This window comes from Symphodus melops, assembly GCF_947650265.1.
Source record: "Symphodus melops genome assembly, chromosome: 20".
NCBI lineage: Eukaryota > Metazoa > Chordata > Actinopteri > Labriformes > Labridae > Symphodus > Symphodus melops.
In genome coordinates this window covers 4,273,207-4,294,975 of record NC_136710.1, presented here as the reverse complement: position 1 = coordinate 4,294,975, position 21,769 = coordinate 4,273,207, and the positions used below count along the sequence as shown (strand labels likewise).

Genomic DNA, 21,769 nt, shown 5'->3' with positions numbered 1-21,769 from the left:
TTTCAGAGCCTCCCATTCAGAAGGAGCTCGACGGGCTTGCAGAGCAGAATGACTCATAACGCTCTGCAGTCTGCTCTGCTTCTCCTCCACGACCCTCTGACAGCTCTGTGACGGCCAATGAGCTGCTGGAAGGGGCGGGGCTTACAGAGTGCAGAGGGAAGAGATGAGGCGTGGCGATTAGTCACCAAGGCATCGGTCATTGAGGAGAGAAATCGTGTTAAATTTGAAGATGGGGTTGGAGCTAGAATGGTGTGCATGTACCTGTATGGTGTCTATAAACCCCCTTAGCCTGCTGTTACACCTGATTAGCATGCTGGTCACATCAGCAGACAGACTCCAGTGAGGCTGAGGCTTCCTCCTTCCTTGTGCACACTGGTGCAGCAGACTAATGCTCCAGTAACATGAAAAGACAATATGGTAGAACAGTCTGTAAAAACACTTATAGGAAGTACAGCAAACAGACTCTGTGGTTTGGATTAAGTAAGACGAAGGATGCGTCTGTGTTTTTATTATCTGCCGAGGAGGCCAAATGTCTGCACACAGAGCGATTAGCATCACATTTAGCCTTTTGACTGTTTCTTTATGATTCAATATATTACTATGTGATATGATACAACTGGAAGATATTGAGCTTTGTCTTGACAGAAGGTTTAAGGCACAATAAACCGAACAAAGGATACCTAAGAATTCATATTCATATTATTAAATAAATATAAATAGCGTTTTTAAAATCTGCTAGAAGTCAAAGGATTTGAACCAATTCATGGTCCAGTGCTTGAAAGGTTAAGACTGTGATACACAGCTAATGTTATAGAGGATTTATCACCAGCTCACTCATTATGAGAATTCACATTTCAGAGTAATGATTTGTGTCCATCCTGTTCAAAGGTACAGTATAGCATCATGCAACCAACCACTTCATGTTCAATCTAAGGACTCGGTCTGTGGCTTAGGTTGGGGATAGTCAGCCATCTTTCCCATCTACGATTGTGTTGCCATGTCCCTTCAATTACTTATGACTAAAAGTAAAAAGTTACGTCAATAAAAGGGAATATCATCTTCACGTGGGAGGAATCACATTTCATATCCTCTGACTCAGGCAGCCGGAGATGCTGTTGTTTCAGTTCATCAACAACTTGGATGCCAAAGGAGCCGCAGCTGCACCTGAGGAGCAGTAACGGGCTTTTGTTGATCATCACTGAGTCATCGAAGAGATACGTCAAATGAAAAATCTGCCGTTTGATTGTCAAGTTCTATCTTTACACCACGCAGAAAGTCTTCACATTAAAACCGTTTAAAGCTGTGATGGTTTGACTCCAGTTTCCAAAAACAATAAAATGTGTCTTTGTCCAGTTTCACATTGAAAAGCAAAGTCTGCTCAGGGGCAGATCCAGGATGGTTTTAACTTCATTTTAAACTGCACTAACATCGGTGCAGAACAGGTGCTTACTTTCAGGCGTAGCTTCTGTATGTGTGGCGTATGTTACGTTTTTTGTTTTCTTTCTTTTCAAGAATATCAAATAAAAAGAGTTTATTTATTTTAAACTGCAATACTAAATGTAAAATCTAATGATATTCACACATGCTGAAAGGCAAGGAATAGGTATTTTTTTCTGCATGTTGTATAGATTGCAGCTTTTGGTTTAAAATATGAGTGAAGAGCTGTATTTTTCTTTTTTTTAAAGCTTTGGTCATTTTCAGTAATATTGCTCGTACAAACATTGCAGATTGAACCTCTTTTAACATGTTTCACCATGAAGTATCAATGTGTTGAATATTTTTGAAACTTTACTATCTAGAAGAAGAAAAAAAAAGTACACGTGGCAAAAACACACACAAAAAAAAGAGAGAGAGAACATTTTTGTATTCATTGCAGCGACATGTTTTGAGGGAGTCTGAGATGGGATTCCAGTCGTATTTTCACTGCAGTATTTTGGTCTGGACTCTGTTGCTGCTTGGACTGGATTTTAAAAAGCTTTTCCATGACTTGCAAAGCAACACACAACAATGACGGCTAATCCAGAGTGACAGAAGTGCATGGAAGCGGCTGAGCGTAATCCATGCTGATATTAGAACGCCTGTATACCAGATTCCTCCGTCCCCGAGTGTGATCGGTGTAATGGAGAAGTGGTGAGAGGAGAGACTGGCTTGCTTTTTATGCTGTAGCATAATAACTACATACTGATGATAATACCATTACCACAGAAACCCAACACTAAAGGCTGGTTATGACCCCCAATCAAAACCTGTGCCATAATTAAAGTATTACCTGTTATATAATTCAGTGGTGTTTGGAGGACTTCCACTGGAGGGAAAATAATCATTAAAAGTTTAAGTGTTTGAGGGTTCATGAAAATAAGAATAAGGCAAAAGAATTTGTTTAAAAGCATGATCCTTAAAAAGCCCCGCTGTGCTGATAATCAGCTTCATCTTCAGCTGAAACACTTTCTAATCAGAGTCGTGGGGAAACTTCTGGATGATGTGCCGAGAGCTGTGAGTCAACACACTCCTCATCAACAGCCCACCGGCACATCATCTCTCCACACACACACACACACACACACACACACACACACACACACACACACACACACACACACACACACACACACACACACACACACACACACACACACACACACACACACACACACACACACACACACACACACACCTCATCAGTGTTTGTCCGAACGCTGCTCAGAGTCCGTCCAACCCGCTCGACACCGGGAGAGAAGAAAACAAACACGGACACACAGGGCGGTAATTGTGGTTCAGCTAATCAATATGCATGAATGCTTTTACTATTAGCCCCGACACAGAGATTTAGAGGGAGGCGGGCGGGCGGGGGGACAGAGAGGATGAGAAAAGGGAGGCAGGAGCAGCAGGGCAACAAAACACTAATCCAGCCGCTTTTAATAAAGTGCGTATTGATCGATGGACGCTGCATCCCTACAGCAGCTTTAAGGAGCTCCGGTGTTTCGACAAGCTAGCTCAGGTTATTATTACACATACATGCACTTCATTCCACAAGGCTTCTTCACAGCCTTTTGGATGCTGGTAATACTGATATTTTACCTTCACTCTATTGACATGAAATCTGTTGGTAATTTGTCCATGATGAAATGAAAGGTAGAGATAAATAAAGGATTAAGACTGTAAAGAATACTTTAAACAGCTGCTTTCTTTATGTTTTCTCTTCTTGCTAACATCAGCTGTTATTCTTTGGTTGTGATGAAACTGACGTACATGAACTTCATAAATAATCACAATGTAAGCGCCAGGTTCCATTAATTTGCCTTTTCACCAGCGCTTCGTATCGCTAAGTTATAAAAGCTGGCTCACTTCCCTCTGTGGTGACTTTATCCATGTTTTAAATTGCTCTGCATTTTTAAGGATTTTTTATTTTTTTTTAATTCCATGAAATGTCACAGAAAACCAGAAAACCACTGACAAGGAAAGGCGTCCGAGAATTTCGTATTTGCAAAGCTGACATCAGAAGTCCCACCCCTTCTGGATTTTGATTGGTCGTTGAGATAGAGGGTGATAATGACAAAGGCAGCAGTTTTGAAAAAGTCGACAAAAAGCAGAGCGAGCGTCATGAAATAAATCTGCTTACATCATGTTTAAATTTCCTGGATATTTGAGTGTTAAATAGGGTCAAGTGGGATTAATTGGGGTTAAGTCTCATTTACAGGATAATGTATGCCAACACTTTTCCTCACGTATAACAGAAGCACTGTGAGGAACGCCGTGACCAGCTATGAACTTCATTCGTTCATTCGTTTGGGTTCAAACGTCCACAAAAGGGCAGCCGAAGTATTTTTGGCTCTAGATTTTTTTTTAAGAGACGTATTTTTTCCGTGTGCGTTGCTGATTCATTCAGGGTGACGTTCTTACATTCCCCTGTGACGAGCGACCAACTCTCAGCCTCCTCCAGAAAAACGTCGAAATGATAAAAGAAGTGGACACTTCAAAAAAAAAAAAAAAACAGACGCAGATGCACCTTCGTCTCCGCTGATCTTTCTTTCCACGTCTGCCAAACGAATGCGAGACGATAATAGATCCAACCCTGACCTTCACATCCAAGGGGAGATTTAACGACGGCGAAGAACGACGCGACACTAAACGATCTTTCATCAGCTAATGGCCTCTCCTCCTTTCTTTTTCTTTATCTCTCCCATCTGCTCTTGTTGTCGTGGTTTTCCAGGTACACGCCGGCTTTGGTGGCAATCTAGGAGAAGTGCTTTGTAAGTTAGGAGCTCTAATTGAAATGAGCAGCCAGACGCTAGTCACAGCGCGGGCGCTCGCCGGATGATGGGAGACGCTTGGTTTGAAGCGGAATATCGTGTTTGGGTAGATTACACGTGAAACGAAGCAGACAGATAATCCAGCTGGTGTCTGTTCCTCCTCCGTGACATTTTCCTTTCAAACGATGCGCGCGTGTGTGTGTGTGTGTGTGTGTGTGTGTGTGTGTGTGTGTGTGTGTGTACAACTGAATCTATTCATTTGGACATGGCGCGCTTCAGTAACCTCTAAAAGCATCGTATATGAATTCTCAAGGTGTTCTCGGCTGCTTGTGGCAGACGGCTGTCCTCCAATGAAGTCGGATTCTGCTCGAGGTTTCTGCCTATCGAAAAAAATAAAAAATCCTCGCCACTCTTCCAAAATGCAAAAGGGGGCGATTGAATTAACAAAACATCAATTTAATTCAGTTTAACAGAAACAAAAATTTCAGCACATAATTCTCGTGCAGTCATTTTACTCGCCTCACTTTTAGACAACAGGACGAGGTGGAGACGCGTCTTCCATCTTCATGAGCAGTCAGTGGTCTCGACCTGCTCGTTCCTACTGATAACCTGAATCAGAGGCTTTAACGACCACGTGACGGTCACTCTGGCACAATTTACAAAAAATAAAAACCCGTTTCTGTGCGTTTGCCTCGGGCTTTTTGTCTCATTACTTCTTATCTCTCCGAGCTCCACAAGCTGTCGGCCGACAAAAAGCAGAACCGTCTGCCTCTCATCTCCTGCCCAATCCCTTCTCCTCATTCAAGGCTTTTTTTTTTTTTCCATTCCTCCTCCGGCGATCCACGACTCTCCATCCTCTCGATCTGTCTCTGCTTGCTGCTTTTTTGTCACCGTCTTTTCCCCCCCCCTCTCTGACATGTCGACGTTTTCTTACTGGTATGCTTCGTCAGTCTCCAACTCTGCGTCACTGTCCATCTCTGAATATTTTAAATGTTAACCTTAAAGAAACATTTTGTCCATAAAAGGACACAAATGACGATTTTAACGTTTCTTTTCCCATCAGACTGACTGATAATGAGTTCTAATGAAAAAAAAACTTCAGGTTTTTGTGATATTGACTTTGTGGTTTTTCTGGGACATAACGTCGCTGGTCCGACGAACTGTGGATGTTTTGGTTTTTTTCCGAGTGGCGACACCTTACCAATTCAACACGTTACGTTACGATAAAAACTTTTTTTTTTCAACATTTCATTTTTGGGATTGTCCGGTCTTCATGGATAGATTTGGTGGGAAGGCGTGACGGGTCAGCTAACCGTTAACCGGCCATCCGGCGTCCCTACAATACCATAGCTTAGCTTACAATAAAATACAATACAACACGATAAGATGGATCAGGATACCATCAGGTAACGTATGATACACTTTAAGTATTCTGGTCTTGGACTCAAAGGCTGCACACATGTAGCTCCCTCCATCATGTGATTGTAATCGAACAGTAAGAACAGGAACTTGGTGAAGTAACGGCTGTTTTCTCATTAATGTGATTGAAAATCAAACGAATGTAACTGATAGAGACCTCGTCAAATACAAAGTGAAAATAATCTGATGAAGAAGAATAAACAAAGCAAATGAATCACGTGCGTATCTTTTGAAAAACTGGGTCAGCTCTGACAGTTCTGCAACCTTTTATTTTGAAAGAGTCAGCACTTCGAACGCCTCCGACATCCAAAGTGTGAAGATGCCCGTAGCTGCCAAAAAGCAACACAACAGGCTTACGAGATCGCCAAGACTTGTGACCTCGCTAGAGAGCGCGCACACACACACACACACACACACACACACACTCTACCCTGTCTGTGCCATGTCCTTTTATGACACCAGCGATCTCCAACGCCTACATGTGTGTGTGTGTTTGCATCGATGAATAAGCGCTGCCAGCGTCGCTCTGCCAGCACATGTGTGGAGAGTGGAAACGTGTCCGTGTGTGGGAGCAGCAGAGTGGGCGAGCGTACATTAGTGTAAGTAGGTTAGAGGTAATATGGAGGATGTGCAAAGGCCGATTGCATGGACAATATGTACAATATGTACTATATGCATGCATCGCTGGGCGAGCACTTTGTGGCTTTTACAGTTATTTCATGCATCCGTCAGTGTGTGTTTTCCTGCTCGGTGACTCACATTTAATCTCAAAGCCAAGCAGAAGTGATTCCACCGTAACAGTAAATGTGTGTGTGTGTGTGTGTGTGTTTTGGTGTTCAGACCTTTTGCTCACCACTGCTCTCAAACGAGACCCCAAATCCTGGCACGGCTCTTCTCCGTGTGGTTTTGGCCGACAGCAGGGGAGCTATGTGAGCGTGTGATTGCGTGTAGGTGGGTGGGCACTTCATTTTCTGATGTTGTTATACTGAGCTATCGAGTGTGCGTGACTGTGTGCGTGGGCGGCCGCTGCCTCATTTTAGAAGGTTTAAACGTGCACTGTGTGTGTGTGTGTGTGTGTGTGTGTGTGTGTGTGAGCGTGAGAAGTTAGCTATTACTCAAATCCCCAGAGACACTCAAAATTGGGAAAGATTGGAGGGATTGTAGATGGATTAGAAAACACGGGCTTAGACAGCGCAGCCTTTTTGTGTTTTTTCATTTGAAAGGGGAAAAAAAAAAAAGGGGCAGGAAAAGAAAATAAAGAGGCCGATTCTGAGGACGCGAGTAAAGAAAATAGAGTGATTAAATTAAATGAAAAAGACTGCATTATAGTCACGTGTTTTACTGGGAAGCAAAGTCACTCACAGAGTTCATGTGTGTGTGTGTGTGTGTGTGTGTGTGTGTTTCCCCAGGGTCTAGCATTGCCATCTGCATGTTCAAGTGTAACTCTGCTCTACATCTGGACTGGAAAATATACAAATAAAAAAACAAAAAACAAGGTTCACTGGTTAACATCCAATCTCGGCCACAAACGCACACATGAAACAACAACCTGTGAGGAGTATCAGTGAAACACTGTAAAGCAGGAAACCACAGAAAGGTGTGTGCCAGTAATCACAACAGAGGAAGTTTTAAAGTGGCGAACGAAACTAAAGTGGAATTAAACGTGTCGGAGGTGAGCAGGGAATTCCAACTGTTGCTTCTAAAAAGTACCTGAAAAAACAAAACACAAAGATGTCCTCTTAAAAAAAAAAAAAAACACCCGAGAGAACAATCAGACAAGCTAAAGAAAACTGTAATCCACATTTCACACGCCGGACTTTCAGGGACTTTCTCTTGGGCGTGTCGCTGAAGAAATTTCCATCAAAGTTCAGTATTTTAAACTCTAAATCTTATAAAGTGAAACGTTATTTTTTTTGTGTGGATGTTGTCGTTCTGTTGGAAAACGAAATGTGAACAAGTCTGGAGAAACTTCCTGAACGGTCATCTCGTAAAGTTATATTTCAAAATGTTTTTTCACTTTGTGCAGAGCGTGTATCCGACATCCTGCCTATTGATTAGTAAAAAGATATATATTTAAAGCAGTATATTTTAAATAGAAAAGTCAGAACTTAACTGAATTATTTGAGGATTTATCTGCTGCCATGAAAGCTAAAAAGCGTTGCATGACACATTGTGACTGCAGAGTCTGAGGCGACATTGCTTTACATGAGTTAAGATGCGAGCTGTTTGCATAAAGCGTAAAGCGGTGAAAACATGATGCAGCAGGACAGGAATAGAGGCCATGTAGCCGATCTATGACAGCAGGAGAAAAGACACAATAAAGACACCTTGCTCTAGAAACAATGGCGTCCGAGATGAAGGCGGTAAATCCATCAGAGCGGATCCAGAGAGAAGGCGTGAGCTGCCATGGTTTCACTGGGAGAAACGGGGATGGAGGAGCGTTGAGCTGTGGGGAAAATGAAGCAGAGAAATGGGGAAGGAGGGAGCATGTGGCAGGGTGTAATTCCTCCATCAGCTGACATCTCGCCGCCGTATCTCCTCCTCTCACACCAGCTGCTGCCTCCCCATTCAGCGACTCGCCGCGCCTTTCACTCCTCATCTGCCTCTCCCTCCCCCTTCTTCTCACCTTCATCCACCCAAACTCCTCTTCTCTCCTTCAGAGTGTAATCTAAATTTTTTTTTTTTTTTTTTTTTTTTAAACCCTCCTGCTCTCGTCTCCTCCTCAACAGCTTCACACTCCGTCCCCTCTTGACTCCTTACAAAGTGGGGACCTCCACTCCTCACCTTCTGTTCGTCTTGCTCATAATTCTTGCATGATACACACTTTTTTTCCCCCCTTCTTTGCTTTAACCTTAGCCTGGCATTCAGATGAATAGACGTTTTGTTATCACTCCATTATTCAGTGTGACATGGCCTTTGATTCTGCCCCGACAGACAGCTGGGTTAGCCTACGTTAGCATAGCTGAGCATTAGCGTTTACAGTCGACGGCCGGAAATATTGTTAATTCTAAAAAGTGAAGCGCAACAGACGAATCAGAACAAAAGATCCATTAATTCACTGACAGTGACAATAACCATGACATTTTGTTTATAATATACACATTACTCAAACTAGTCCTTTAAAGTCCCTGCAAAGGTTCCAGATGCATCGGCTCTTTTCTTAAAACCTTTTGGAAATTACTGTAAACTTTTTAATTTTGGACAAAATATCGATTTAGCAATTCATTGTTGTCCTGATGAGTGTCATGATTACTGAATGACTGTGGGGAAAATATATCAATATTTTTGTTGAAAAAAAAAAAAAAAAAGTGTTAAAATACATCAATCTTCCTTTTCTTAAAATACATCAATCTTCCTTTTCCCTTCAACATTGGGTTGTTCCCGGAGTGTAAATATCAGTGGACTAGGTGACGTCAGCCGTCTGTTCCTGCAGGGGGCGCTGGAGGCTCAGCAGCAGCCGGCTGTGCTGGAAATCCTGTCTCATCCGCACTCTCCGTCAACCTGACGACAGGCTGAGAGCTGAGGCGGGTTTAAGCCACCTGTCAATCATGTCGGCTCGGCCCCTAACTCGAGATAACATGTTTTCAAAATCAAAAATCTATTACTAAACTATTTCAGGTTGTTTTTTTTTGTACCAGGCTGTAAACAGCTTTATTTCTTCTGTGCCTCAAGTGGACAGTCGAGGAACTGCAGGATTTTGTACTTCTGCATTGACTTGAAATTTTCCAGAGCGGAGGTCGCCGCTTGAGTTGTTCCTCGCTCAAGTCTGAAAAAGACTTTCACAGTTTTTCCTTTGAGGTTGTCACACCTGAAGTTTAGAACCGTCGTCCCCCAGATCTGAGAGCTGTTTCCTCTGTGGACACTTTTAATAAGCCATTAAAGACACGTCTGATTCGACTGGATTTCAGATTCTGTAACTGTAACCTGCTCGATCCTTTATTGTGACGTCTGGTCTTTGGAAAGGTGCTACATGAATAAACTTTACTGATTTACTTTCTCATCTCGTCTTTTCTCAGCTGCCATGAGCTGACGCTTGGCCTGGCGCTAAAGTACACACACACACACGCACACACACAGAGAGTAAGCCTCGTCTGCTGTAAATTGCTAGGTGAGGCGAGACACTATGTGAAGCGCACAGTGATATTGAAATGTACAAACACTTAAACACACAAGTGCTGCTACTTAAATGCAAGGTCAGTGCTGCCAAACATATAATGAAAATGACAGCGTCCGATGTGAAAACACCACACACACACACACACACACACACACACACACACACTTATCCGCAGCTCGATGGAATGAGCGGGTGAGACCAGAGCAAATTCAGGCGAAGGAAAGAATGCAGAGATGATGATACTTAGAAGCAGCAATCAATGTGAGCAAACAAAGACACACACACACACACACACACACACACACACACGAGGCAGCTTATAACACAAAAACAGCACGCAGTCTAAGGCACATTTACACACAAACAGTCTTCGAATCAAGCTGCGAGGTGAAGGAAAATGTTGCTGTGAAAACACGACAAGGAGAGTACGAACACAAAAACATGTTTACGCACTTAGCGTGCAAAGTCGAGGCCAAACTGCCTTCAGCGCTTCCTTTGAGTTCAGCGCAAAGCCGCGACGAAAGGCGCCGAATGTGTGAGGACGCCGTTACGATTTGTTAGTTTCATAATCACTCTGAATGAACGGGACTTGTTTGGACAAGTCGACTCTCCTGCTACAAGTTTCATCCGTCGAGGTCTTCCACCTTCAAATCTCTCGCCTCTGAAATGATAGAGCTTAAAGGGGATGGTTAACGCACACGGAGGAAAGGGGGAAGTTATAATTTGCTGCCCGAAGCAACACACAGTCAAACGGTGCTTCTCACACTTCCACAAAAAACTCCTGAAAACTTCCTCAAGTTTTTAGGGTGAGCGTGCGTGTTTGAACGCGAGCAGCTGAACTTTTCACTCAGACTTGAAACTGAATTTTCCGTGTGATATCGATGTGGGGGGGGGGGGGGGGGGGGGGGCTGAATGTTAGAGAGCATGCATTTAACTATAATCGAGCCTGAGGGGGCGGGGACAAATCCTGCGACAGGCCCTGACCTGCCCATGTGAGCGAGCGACGAGCGTTTAATAAAAACGCTTCATATGTGTTCCTCTTCGCTCTTGTTGTCCACGCAGCTTTGTAATAAAGTTACTCAATAAATCGCTACTTTGCACGCCACTTCAACATTGTTCTATTTGCATTACGTCTCGCCTCAGCCATAAAAACACATTAAGGTGTCAGAGTAGGTTTTTTGTTTTTTTTCCCCACAAAGGAGACAAATAAAGGTGAAACCGGCTCGTGTTACGGGAGGAGTAGGTGGTGGCATTTATTTAACTGCAGGAGACCTGCTGTCTCAGATATGGCCGCATCTTCTCTGTGGTTTCTTTTGCATTAACGCGGCGTGGCCCATAAAACAAACGGGTTGATTATGATGTGTCAGTCTCAAGGATCTGCAGGTTAGCCGACGTTACATGGAGCCGTGCTGAATGCCGCTTTTTAGTCTGTGCGAGATCCACCAATGAATGAGAGCCGACGTTTCTTCGAGCCGTGATTGGAGGATACTTACGAACGCTCCCGTAGATTCTTTTATTGGAGACATTCACGATGTCCACGCCGTGCAGAGGTCAGAGAGGATCTTGGGTTTGAGCGTCTCGACCTTTTTGAATATGTCGCACATTTGGGGTCCCTTCATGTGTGAACGAAAGTGTCTGGATTTGAACATTTTTTCCCAGTATTCTCCAAAGACATTGCTCCCCATTCCCCCCCCCCCCCCCCGTCTATGACGTTTTTGTTGCGACTGTTTCTGACGACCACGCGTGCTGTGACAGATCCGGTTCTTCGCGGTCGAACCTTCCCTACCTATCGAACACTTGTTGCTGTGAGCGCCGGAAGCTCTTCTCCGTTCCCACAATTCAAAGCGACACCATTATTGCACACACTCGCACAATAAAAAGGACAAAGGTGTCCCGTGTGTGTATAAAGAAGAAAGTGACCTCTTGCTCTTTTTACTGCCTGCTTTCCATCGCCTTCCTCTCTCGCCCATTCTGTGCCAACCTCTCTCTCTCTCTCTCTCTTTCCGTCTTGCTCTACTTCTCGCAGCCACAGGCAAGGACACACGGAGGCCTGTTACTTCCTAAGGAGGCCAGAAGCAACCTTAACACACACACACACACACACACACACACAAATCTCCTCTTATACACACATATAGCAAACTCGACTCTGTCAAGTCCTATTACAAATGTTTACAATGAAATACCTGGAGACTTAGCTCGTGTCGCAGCGTTGTCTGTGGCTTAAAGAAACAACAAACCCTCAGCCTGAGCAGAAAGTTAGCGTTGTTGAAAAGGTTGCTCATCATGTTGTTGCTGGTTTGCACTTTGATATCCAGAGCACGGGGCTTTTGTCTCGGCCTGCAAGACTGAGCATGTGACTGAACGTGTGACTGTGTGTGAGAGAGGAGATACCAGTATGTGTGTGTGTGTGTGTGTGTGTGTGTGTAAAGAAAAGGGGAAATATGCTTGTTATGAAGGTGATTCGATGTGCGATCGTGTGTGTGAGTTTGAGTCCATTTGATTTGATGTGAACAAATGTGTTGGGTCTAAAACACGTTCAGCAGGAATCCTGCATCTGCCTCCACACACACACACACACACACACACACACACACACACACACACACACGTTTTAATTGACCCTTTGTTAAAGCGATTACAGATTAATGAGCAGAGCAGCCGTCTAATCCCCCTTCAGCTGGAGGTGGGAAGGATAGACAACGTCGCCCCGCACAACTGCAGATCCGGAAACCTCTGTCTGATCACAGACAGACACGATTAAGCCCCGCCCACATCGGAGGGGGAAACAATTCAAGGCTCCACATTGAATACGTTAAGTGTGAAGTGCGTCTTTTAAGCCAGTTAGTGTACTGGTGAAGACGAAATCAGACCGAGGTTCTGATGCAGGTCCTGGTCGGGATGTTTGGAGAGCTAACTACTGTCACTGGTCCAACGGCTTCAACAAGAGCCTCTGTTACAAGATGATGACTAACTGCTTATATAACACAACTGAAAAATCATAATTATTTATTGAAAGGTTTCTGCTGCTGTTTTCACATCAATGTCGAAAAGGGAAAGCTCCCACACACTGTCTTGCTGACTCATCCTGAAGAACATCGACAACATTTTCTTGTTCATTTTCACATCACTTCAGGAGGTAACTAAATGTGAGCAGCAGGAAATCCCTACAGGAAATCAGATAGCATTGTGTTTTGTTTTTTTTAACGTAAATCTACATAATAGCAAATAAAAACTAAAAGGGTTCCAAGCTTTAAGGGAACAATGAATGATTGTCAGTGATTATAAACTGTGTGGATGTTTATCCAGTGTTTATAACACCGGGGATGCAACCTGTAACCTGAGCTTCAGAGGATTACAGACACATTCACACATTATTTGAATGGACATGGACGGAGGTTGTGTTGACCTCTTTACATCCAAGAGGTGCTGTATGTGGTGTTTTTTTTGCAAGTCTGTGGATGAGCAGCGTTGCAGGTGTACAGTTTCCATCTTTCTTCTTGTTTTTTTAGGTATGACTGTGCCGTTAGTGAGAAGGATTTTTTGGACACCTTTGAAAACTGCAGAATTCAAACAAGCGCTGGAAGGCAAAAAAAACGATACGTATACAGGATGAAATTGGGATCGCTTAGTAAATACTGTGTGTGTTTGAGTGTGACGATGTTCCTGCTGTCAGCTCGGTTTATGTTTCCCTCACAACGTGTCCTTCTGTGTAACTGGATGCCACAGTGTCCTTGTTTATAACACACTCAATGAGAGCGAAGCATATGTCAGCGACATTGTCCATAAGTATGTGTCTCTACACTCAGGAGATGGAAATCTGTGCGTGTGTGTGTCAAAGTGTGTGTGTGTGTGTGTGTGTGTGTGTGTGTGTGTGTGTGCGAGCTGCCAGATGGGAGTGTTTGAATCCACAGCAGGGGGATCACAGCCAGGAGAGGTGAAAAAAACCCACACGCTTTGCAATTCTGCCACAAAGGTCTCCTCGGTCCAAAGCAGCTCGCTCTGATTAAACATCGACACTGCAGCTACAACAGACGCACTTCAAACACTCGTTGCTTCGTCTAGCAGCCAAAAAAAAAAAAAGAAAGATCACAGTTTGGCGTTTACTAGATTTAAGATCAGTATTGGCAGCGAAGGCCGATCAATAGAGAGCCTTCGGGCGTCGCCCCTCCCCTCCCCACAAGAATAACAAGGCGACGCCGAATGCCGTTTTTATATTAGCTTCACGTACGTTTTAAAAGGTTGTTCAGTCAAATGGTCTAACCTGCTTTAAAAATGCTATTCATGCAATGCAATTCTACACATCCAAAGTTACTGGTGACATGTTTCTGGTCTTGGGTTCGAGACTCCAGCGCTCCGAGCATCCATTGACTCTTGTTAGTTTTTGCTTTCACTTTCACACCAGAGAAAGGAGCTTCGTTTGGCGTACGAGACCAAAAGGCAGCAGAGGGACACGGCCCCACGAACCGACGACGTAAAGAGCGAGCCACGCGGCGTCACGCGTAGACCGTTTGGAAAGATGGATCATAGCAGCAGAGCAGACTCGCATGAGTCAGCAGTTTTTGAAAGTTTGTCTCCACCGAGTTAATAAACAGCTGTAGCTACAAGTTGGTTGTTTAATATGCTCAGTAAAATTGATTGTTTTAATTACAGTGATGTGACGCTAATTATGTTAGCGAGTTAAGGATTCAGTACGTGTTGGCTAACAGCCCGGGCCATCTGTGAGAAACTGTAAAAATAAACTGAAATATTTGAGGACCGTTAAAAGGGCTCCGATTCATTTAGGAAAAATTATAAAATAAATACAAAGTGATTTACATTTAAAGAAGTACTTTGTTTTCGATGATGACCGCTAACTGTTCTTGGACTAATACGACTAAACGAGAATAGTGCTTCAAATATGGACTTCAAAATCCAGTGCCAATACTCACATTTGTTTAATTTCTAGGTCTCAAACTGAAGCTGTAGATTTGTAAAGATTTTTTAAAAAGTGCATGTAGACCACGACTTGGGCACAACTGCAGTAGTATCAGCCAAATTCTCGAGTGGGTTAGCAGCTTTTTAAAGCTGGGTTAGAGGTTTGTACAGCAGATTTTTACCACCTGCAGCCTTCAAGCTGCTGAGGACACCAAGAAAATACTCCTCTCACTGCTGCTTCTTCCTCACTGGTTAATGGTTTCAACTGCAGTATTTCTATGGAAGTAAATTCTTTTATCTGGAAATCCACTGAATCAACAGATCATTTACGGCGGTAATGGCCATGTATGTCATCATCCTCTGCTCTCCCTGGGGCTCGAGGTTATACGGCTGTTATCAGAAATAGTAAACTCTCCGAGGAAAGGAAGGCCAAAGAGGAGGAGGGAATTTGCTCTCTGCACTTTATCCCCCCCCCCCATCTCCTCCAGCAGGCGAGCTGGAAACTTCAGACCTCCCAGCCACTCAGCTGTGCAGAAGAGTGAGCAGCAGCGAGGCAAGTGGCAGAGCCAAGGCTTCTTAATGAACGCTGTGACCCCATCTGAGAGTGTGGGTTCTTTCCATTTCTTACTGTGTGTGTGTGTGTGTGTGTGTGTGTGTTAGGCAGCCGGGGAGTTAGGGGTCAGGGTGGATAATGCTAACGCTAACAGTCGGGGGAAAGCGTGTCGTCCACTATTGTGCTGCAAGGCCATTAGAGCTAACCGGTCTAACAAATGTCCAGTGTATGACTAAGAACATCTGCTGGATTTCTGCAGGCCAATATAAATTATATAAGCGTGTATATGTAATGCAATGGCCTTCTCTGCTCTTATTCATATGAATATTTGAAGATCTAAATGTGTCCTCTTGGTTACTTCTTTCGGCTCATTGTGGTTGTTTAAAGCAAAGCACTCATACCTTGAACTTCCCTCAGAGATCAAGTGGTGAACCACTTAGCCAGAAAGAGATTCTTTAATGGTTGCTTCTTTTATCATCAGAGTAAAGCCAATGTCAGTAACCTTCACAAGTGCTTATATTAGAGAATGTTTCAGGACTGAACGGTAGTTTAAGAAAGCATTTCCAATGTAGCCACGGCAACCGATGGGCTTTAAAATTCTCCTATATAAACCAATGGGTGACGTCACTGACACAATGTCCATGTTTTATACAGTCTGTAACGCTTAAAGAGAAAGCAGCTAGCGTCTCTGTCATTTAAAAAGTATTCTTAGCAAGAGTTAGCGAGCAAGCTAACAAACCTTAAAATGAAGGAGTCACTTTTTAGAGTTTGGTGAGTTTAGTTTGGGCAGCGACTTTGAGAACGCTTTGTAACGTGATGCTGGCTAAGCTAGCTACCAACTGGCTAAAGAAAGTCCTTCATACTGTAGAGCTACTTGCTAAATCATGTTTCCCATATACACCTTCTTTTTTTTAAAAGTAATTTAATGCTTTGACTGAATAACTAGAAAACGAATAAAAGATATGTAAACATATGTGTAGTTAGCAGATAGCCATTAGTTGTTGCTTTGTTCCTCTATGGTTCAATTTGTACACAGTGTCCACACTCCTTTCTATGCATCTGTGGTCTTAGACGCACCACTAAGGCACTGACTCAGCATCAATCTATGGATCTGAGTCATGGGACTTTCCACTCAGCTCTTTAAGGAGACCTTCTTTAATAATGCAAGGGCGAAGAGCTCTGTGACAAGGCCCATTCCTGGAATACCAAACGCTGAGTCGCTGCACGACGAGGCCTCAACTAAACTTCGCTGGATGTCGGAATCCAAACCATTCGCGAGTGTGAACGCTGGCAGGCAGTATCAACATTCCACCTGACTTTAAAAACGCACCTGAGAGCTGCTAATCTGTATTCACTAAAGCCTCTGTGTGAGCGAGGGGAGGCTTTGAGTCTGCTAGGCCGGCTACAGTTCTCATCAGTGGGATTATTCGGCAGCAGAACATTACGGTTTCACCCTCGAGGTGAAGAAGAGGAAGCATTGAACCGAGCAGAGGGGGGATAGCACCAAGCACCCGTACATGTGTGTGTGTGTGTGTGTGTGTGTGTTGATGATAGCACAGAAGCCTCGAAGAGACAGCAGAGAGAGGAATCACCCTCTACATGGCACAGAGAGAGCTGGTTTGAAGCCATAGTTGTGATTTCTTCCACTCTAGTAAAGTACTACTAGAGGAGGTCAGCAGGCGTGGACACAGAAAGGACCACATGCTGCAGTGATGGACGGATGTCGGGACTTGTGCAATCCCTGTTGTTCAGACTGATACAGTGAACAGAGATGATTTCCTCTCTTTTTTTCCAATTCTGACATTTCAAATGTGCTAAAATAATCGATATTTATGGAAAAAGAGTTCTACGCTACTTTAAAACAACGGTTGCTTGCGACAGCCACATCATCTTCCAATCGTATCTCTCATGTGTCGACTTCATGGGCGTAAACCTGATGTACCTGAAGTACTTGCATCTCACACCAACTGTGATTTATCCAAAACTGATATTTGAACTTTTTACAGGCGACTTTTTGAAAACTGAGCTCAAACTGGTGATATCATCTCTCACTCTTAAATGTTTCCTGTTCTTCCCCGGTTCGAGGGGAAGGCAGATGAGAGCATGTTTGCCCCCCCCTCGAAGGGCAGATTCAATCCACAGCGCTGCATCTGAACAGCAAATCAAGAGGCATTATGAGTAGACAGGAAGAGGTTACAGCGGCAACACCTCGACTAAAGAGGAGAGGAAGTACGGAGTCTTTCTTGCAGCAACAAAGATTGAGCAACAACAAGTGAACAGGCCACATTCAGCCGACTGCAAAACATCATTAGGCCTGAATGTCAGCGTTTTACAGACGCAGGTTCTTCAGGCTCGAAACAGACAAGACGAGTCGTCAGCTGCCCGCGTCTGCGAGGAATCCTGTTTGAATGGAGATGACAGAGCCTCCACTGCTTCTCCTCCTCCTATCTCCCTGTCTCATCCGCTCGTTTCGCTCCTTCTCTTTTTCTCAGCTCTGCGAGCCTCGCTCCGCTGCTGCAGTGAAATCGAAGATATTTGACGGACCGTGACGGCTGCTGAGGATGGAAAAAAAAAAAAGGCCCCAAAACAAAACATCAACGATCACGATCGGAAGCACAATGGCAACAAAAAAAAAAAAAAAGGGGGGAAATCGTATGTGGATATCAGCGAACACAAAGAAAGTGCTAATCCGTATCCAAAAGGAAAGGTCAAGAGGAGAGATATTTAAATGTAGGTTAACAACGGGAGGATTTATTCATGCAAGCTGGTACAAAATATAGATCCAGGACTGTATCATTTATTCACAAGCGCACACACTCACACAAAATGTTAAGAGGCAAAAATTACCCTTGAGGCTTTGCTCCTAACCCAGCAAAGCCCCAAAGTATTTTAGAAAGCGGCATTAAGACGTCGGCGTGTGGAGCTTTATGCTTTAACCAGCGTGCTTAGTCCCACTAATTGCTTCTAGTAACCTAAACATCTGAGCTCGTCTGGACGCCTGCGAATTAACAGTTCTGACTCTCCACACTTTATGGGAGTGCAAATATCAGTGTTTCAAAGGCCGTGCGGTCGATGGATTTCTGGCTGTGTGACCACTTTAAGACTCCTCGCGGAGGCACCGAGGGCAGCTGATTCAACACAGAAGAAGAAGAAGAAGAAGAAGAAGAAGAAGACACCAGGATCATGTCGGACATCGATGACAAGGCGTTAAGAGATGAAGAAACCTGGCATCCTGGGTGTCTTCAGGTCATCAGGTGTCTGGGACGCACGACGCCTCGTTGTCACATCGTGTTGGTCGAGATCGGACTCGGTCGACAGAATCCGTTGCGCTGCGCCGCTTCAATGAGGACACGGCGTGCAGAATGAGTCACCTGTTGGACCAACTCTGATCCGTCGTCGAGGTCACACCTGAGAGGACGCGATGGCGTCGTGGGAGTCGAAGTCGAAGGACGACATCGGCATCTGTCAAACAGTCGGATAAACCACGATGGGCTGGATGTTCACGCTGCCTGCTGTCTTGCTAAATATCGTTCATCGCAAAACCACCGTTATCGTCACGTTTGAGCCACATTTTTCACATCGCACCGTACGCCAAGTTACGTTATTGGAAAGTGTGAAAAGTTACGTTTAAAAGGTAAAAAAATACGATAGGAGCTGTAAATGGTTTAAAGACATAAAAACAAACTAATCTTTTTGTTACATTCCTCTCTCTCAGCTCGACTGACCCCGCTCACTCCGTCCACGGGCTGTGAATCACATGAGCAGCGCTTCAGTCACAGCTGTTAACCTTTGACCTTGACTCCAGCTCCTGAACACGCTTATTACCAAGGCTCCATAAACACAAAAAGGGCCTTTATGGCACATCCAATCCGACACACACACACACACACACACACACACACACACACACACAGGCGCACACACACACAGGCGCACACACACACACAGGCACACAAAGACAGCCTACTTGAATGTCTTTGTTTGGTGCTCAGCTCAGGTGGATAAGGTGTCTCGCCTTCTGTGGACTTACTGCACGCTCCACATGAACAAACGCCACATTATCTACTTCACCGTGACCTGACATGGAGCCTTTTTTTCTGCCTTTCCTGAGTATTCGTTTGGCGCACGGCTTAGTTTGATCTGCAGTGGGCTCGCAGCACTGTCCACGTGAACAAATGAGTGTTTGTTGCATCCTCGCCTTCAATGATCAAGTCAAGAGAGGGGGGGTGAGCCTGCAGAGTCACCTTAAAGTCATCGCCTGTGCTCCCTCGTCTTCGACGCTCCAACACGCCGGGCCCTGTGATGCAGTTATGGTGTCTCGGTTCCTCAATCGGACTCACAGCCACATAAACGCACAACAACTTTCATCTCGTCACAGCGGGAGACGATCATGTCGTGGAAAAAGACATCTGACGCTCAAAAATGACTTCACCTCTCACAAACACATTTTCCTGCCCTTCCTCTTTCCCATCAGACCCCCCACACACACACACACACACACACACCGATGATACAGACGTGTCACATGTGGAAACAACATCCAGCCGTGACATTCTGCTTCATCGATCTGCCTCCTGTATTGATCTAATGAGGCGATCTACAGCAGCTGTCACAACACGAGCCCTCTTTATTAGAATGAAAGATAACCGGGGGGTGCACGTCTGTTTGTGCCATCTGTAACACTGTTTTAAAAGCTACTGGGTGGTGATTATTTTGCTGGTCAAAATGGGATCTAAAAGCAGCTTTGGGGGTTTTAATGGGGTCAAAATAGGTAATTAGAGCAAATAAAATGCAATTTTTTTTGTATTACTGTCTTTAATTTGATAATCCTGCATGTTATCCAGTCATATGAGGGTATAATCTTTCCAAACTGGCACCCATAGGTTTTAATCTATTTGAAATCCCCCATTGTAAACACACTGACTGGGTCATTTCTCATTCACAACCACCCACAACATATTTCCATGAGCCTTTTCTCGGCGGGGCCCCCCCTTCACGTACCTCGGCACACAGCTGGGCGAGGAGCGGTCGACCTCCCAGGTGGCGTACAGGTTCATGTGGACCGGCCGGTTGGAGGTGATGCTGACCGGCTTGGAGGGCTGCATGTGCGGCGAAGGGACGCCCCCAGTCCGCGGGAGCCCTCCTCGCTCCGACATCCTGGAGGCTGGAGACGGGCTTTCAGGCGGAGCTGATAGGAGGAATACCCGTAGTAGCCTGGCTACTAATTGTGTGTTGTCCTTTTTTTTGGTGCCTGCTCCTCCTTTCTTTGCCTTTTTTTTAGAGGCTCCTGGTGGTGCAAATGCGTAAAACGCTCGCGCGTACAATGCAGACGGAAAGTTGTTCCGTCTGGTGCTACTGACCGCCTGCTAGTGAAAACATACTGCAGTCGTCGGGAGTGTTTTAACCCCAAGACAGGCGCTTAAATCCCCCAGCGTTCACCCACTCCCTGTTTCCCCCCCCTGCGAATGAACTTCGCGTCGGCTCGCTGTGTGTCGCTCGCTCGGTTGTTGTTTTATCGGTGCAGGAAGCGGAAATTTTCTCTCGCTGGAGTCGCACAATGAGCAGCAAGCAGCGAGCTACGCCTCTTCAGCTGGAGGACGTAGAGCACGAGAGGCAGAGCACGAGCGACGAGAGAGAGAGAGCGAGAGAGAGAGAGAGAGAGAGAGAGAGAGAGAGAGAGAGAGAGAGGCTGGTTTCTGTATGTTTTTGTTTCGATGTTTAGTTGTATTGTATAATATTTCCCCATGCAACGATACGGTTTATCACATTCTGCATGCATGTATTACTTTACTAATTTAAATTACATTTATTTTTTAAACAGACTGTTACTTTTTTTTTATTACAACGTAGAGGCTGAGATTTGTTTCATTAAGGCTACTGTCTCTTTTATTACAGATTTATCTATGCTACATAGAACAGAAATAAGGGAAAAATTTCTAGTATTCACATTTTTTCCAAATTAATTTACGTGATGTTATTCCTTGTCTAAATAATATTTGTGAAAATATATTGTTTATTTTTAGCCTTATTTTTACACACGTTAATTCTGTAAAATATTAATATTATTCATAATACTGAATATCATGTATCTTCAGGTATATTTAGTTTGCTGCACAGCGATGTAGCATGTATGGTTTAATGTAGGCCTCATTATTTATTTTTTGTTCTTGTAACGTGGAACACATTTTGTGTGTCTTATATTCATTCTGAAATATTACGCTATTTTTATAAACCATGTTTATACTAAAGGAATAGAACCACATTTGTTTATTTAGAAAAGCCTGCATGCAGCATGCAAAAACAAGCATATTTAAATGTGAAACCAAAAACAGGAAAGGCAAAACTGCTTTGTGACTTTCGACCCGATTCATTGTAGGCGACCTAATCCTGAAAGTGCACTCTCTTCAGAATATACATTACTTTGAAATGTTGAGTTTATAACAAATAAAACTGATCACACTATCCTCAGATGTTACTGCACATTCATTTGCTTCATGTCCCTTATGGACACTT

General features: G+C 44.2%; 1 protein-coding gene across 1 annotated transcript in view; it reads right to left on the bottom strand.

The window, feature by feature from the left end:
• The window catches only part of pacs1 (phosphofurin acidic cluster sorting protein 1), a 51,378-nt gene extending 30,840 nt beyond the window's left edge, over positions 1 to 20,538 (bottom strand). Inside the window, 1 exon segment of the mRNA XM_079371602.1 lies at positions 20,258 to 20,538. Within this exon segment, the coding sequence (XP_079227728.1) occupies positions 20,258 to 20,412 (155 nt within the window). The 5' untranslated portion in view covers positions 20,413 to 20,538.
• Between the last annotated feature and the right edge of the window lie 1,231 nt (positions 20,539 to 21,769).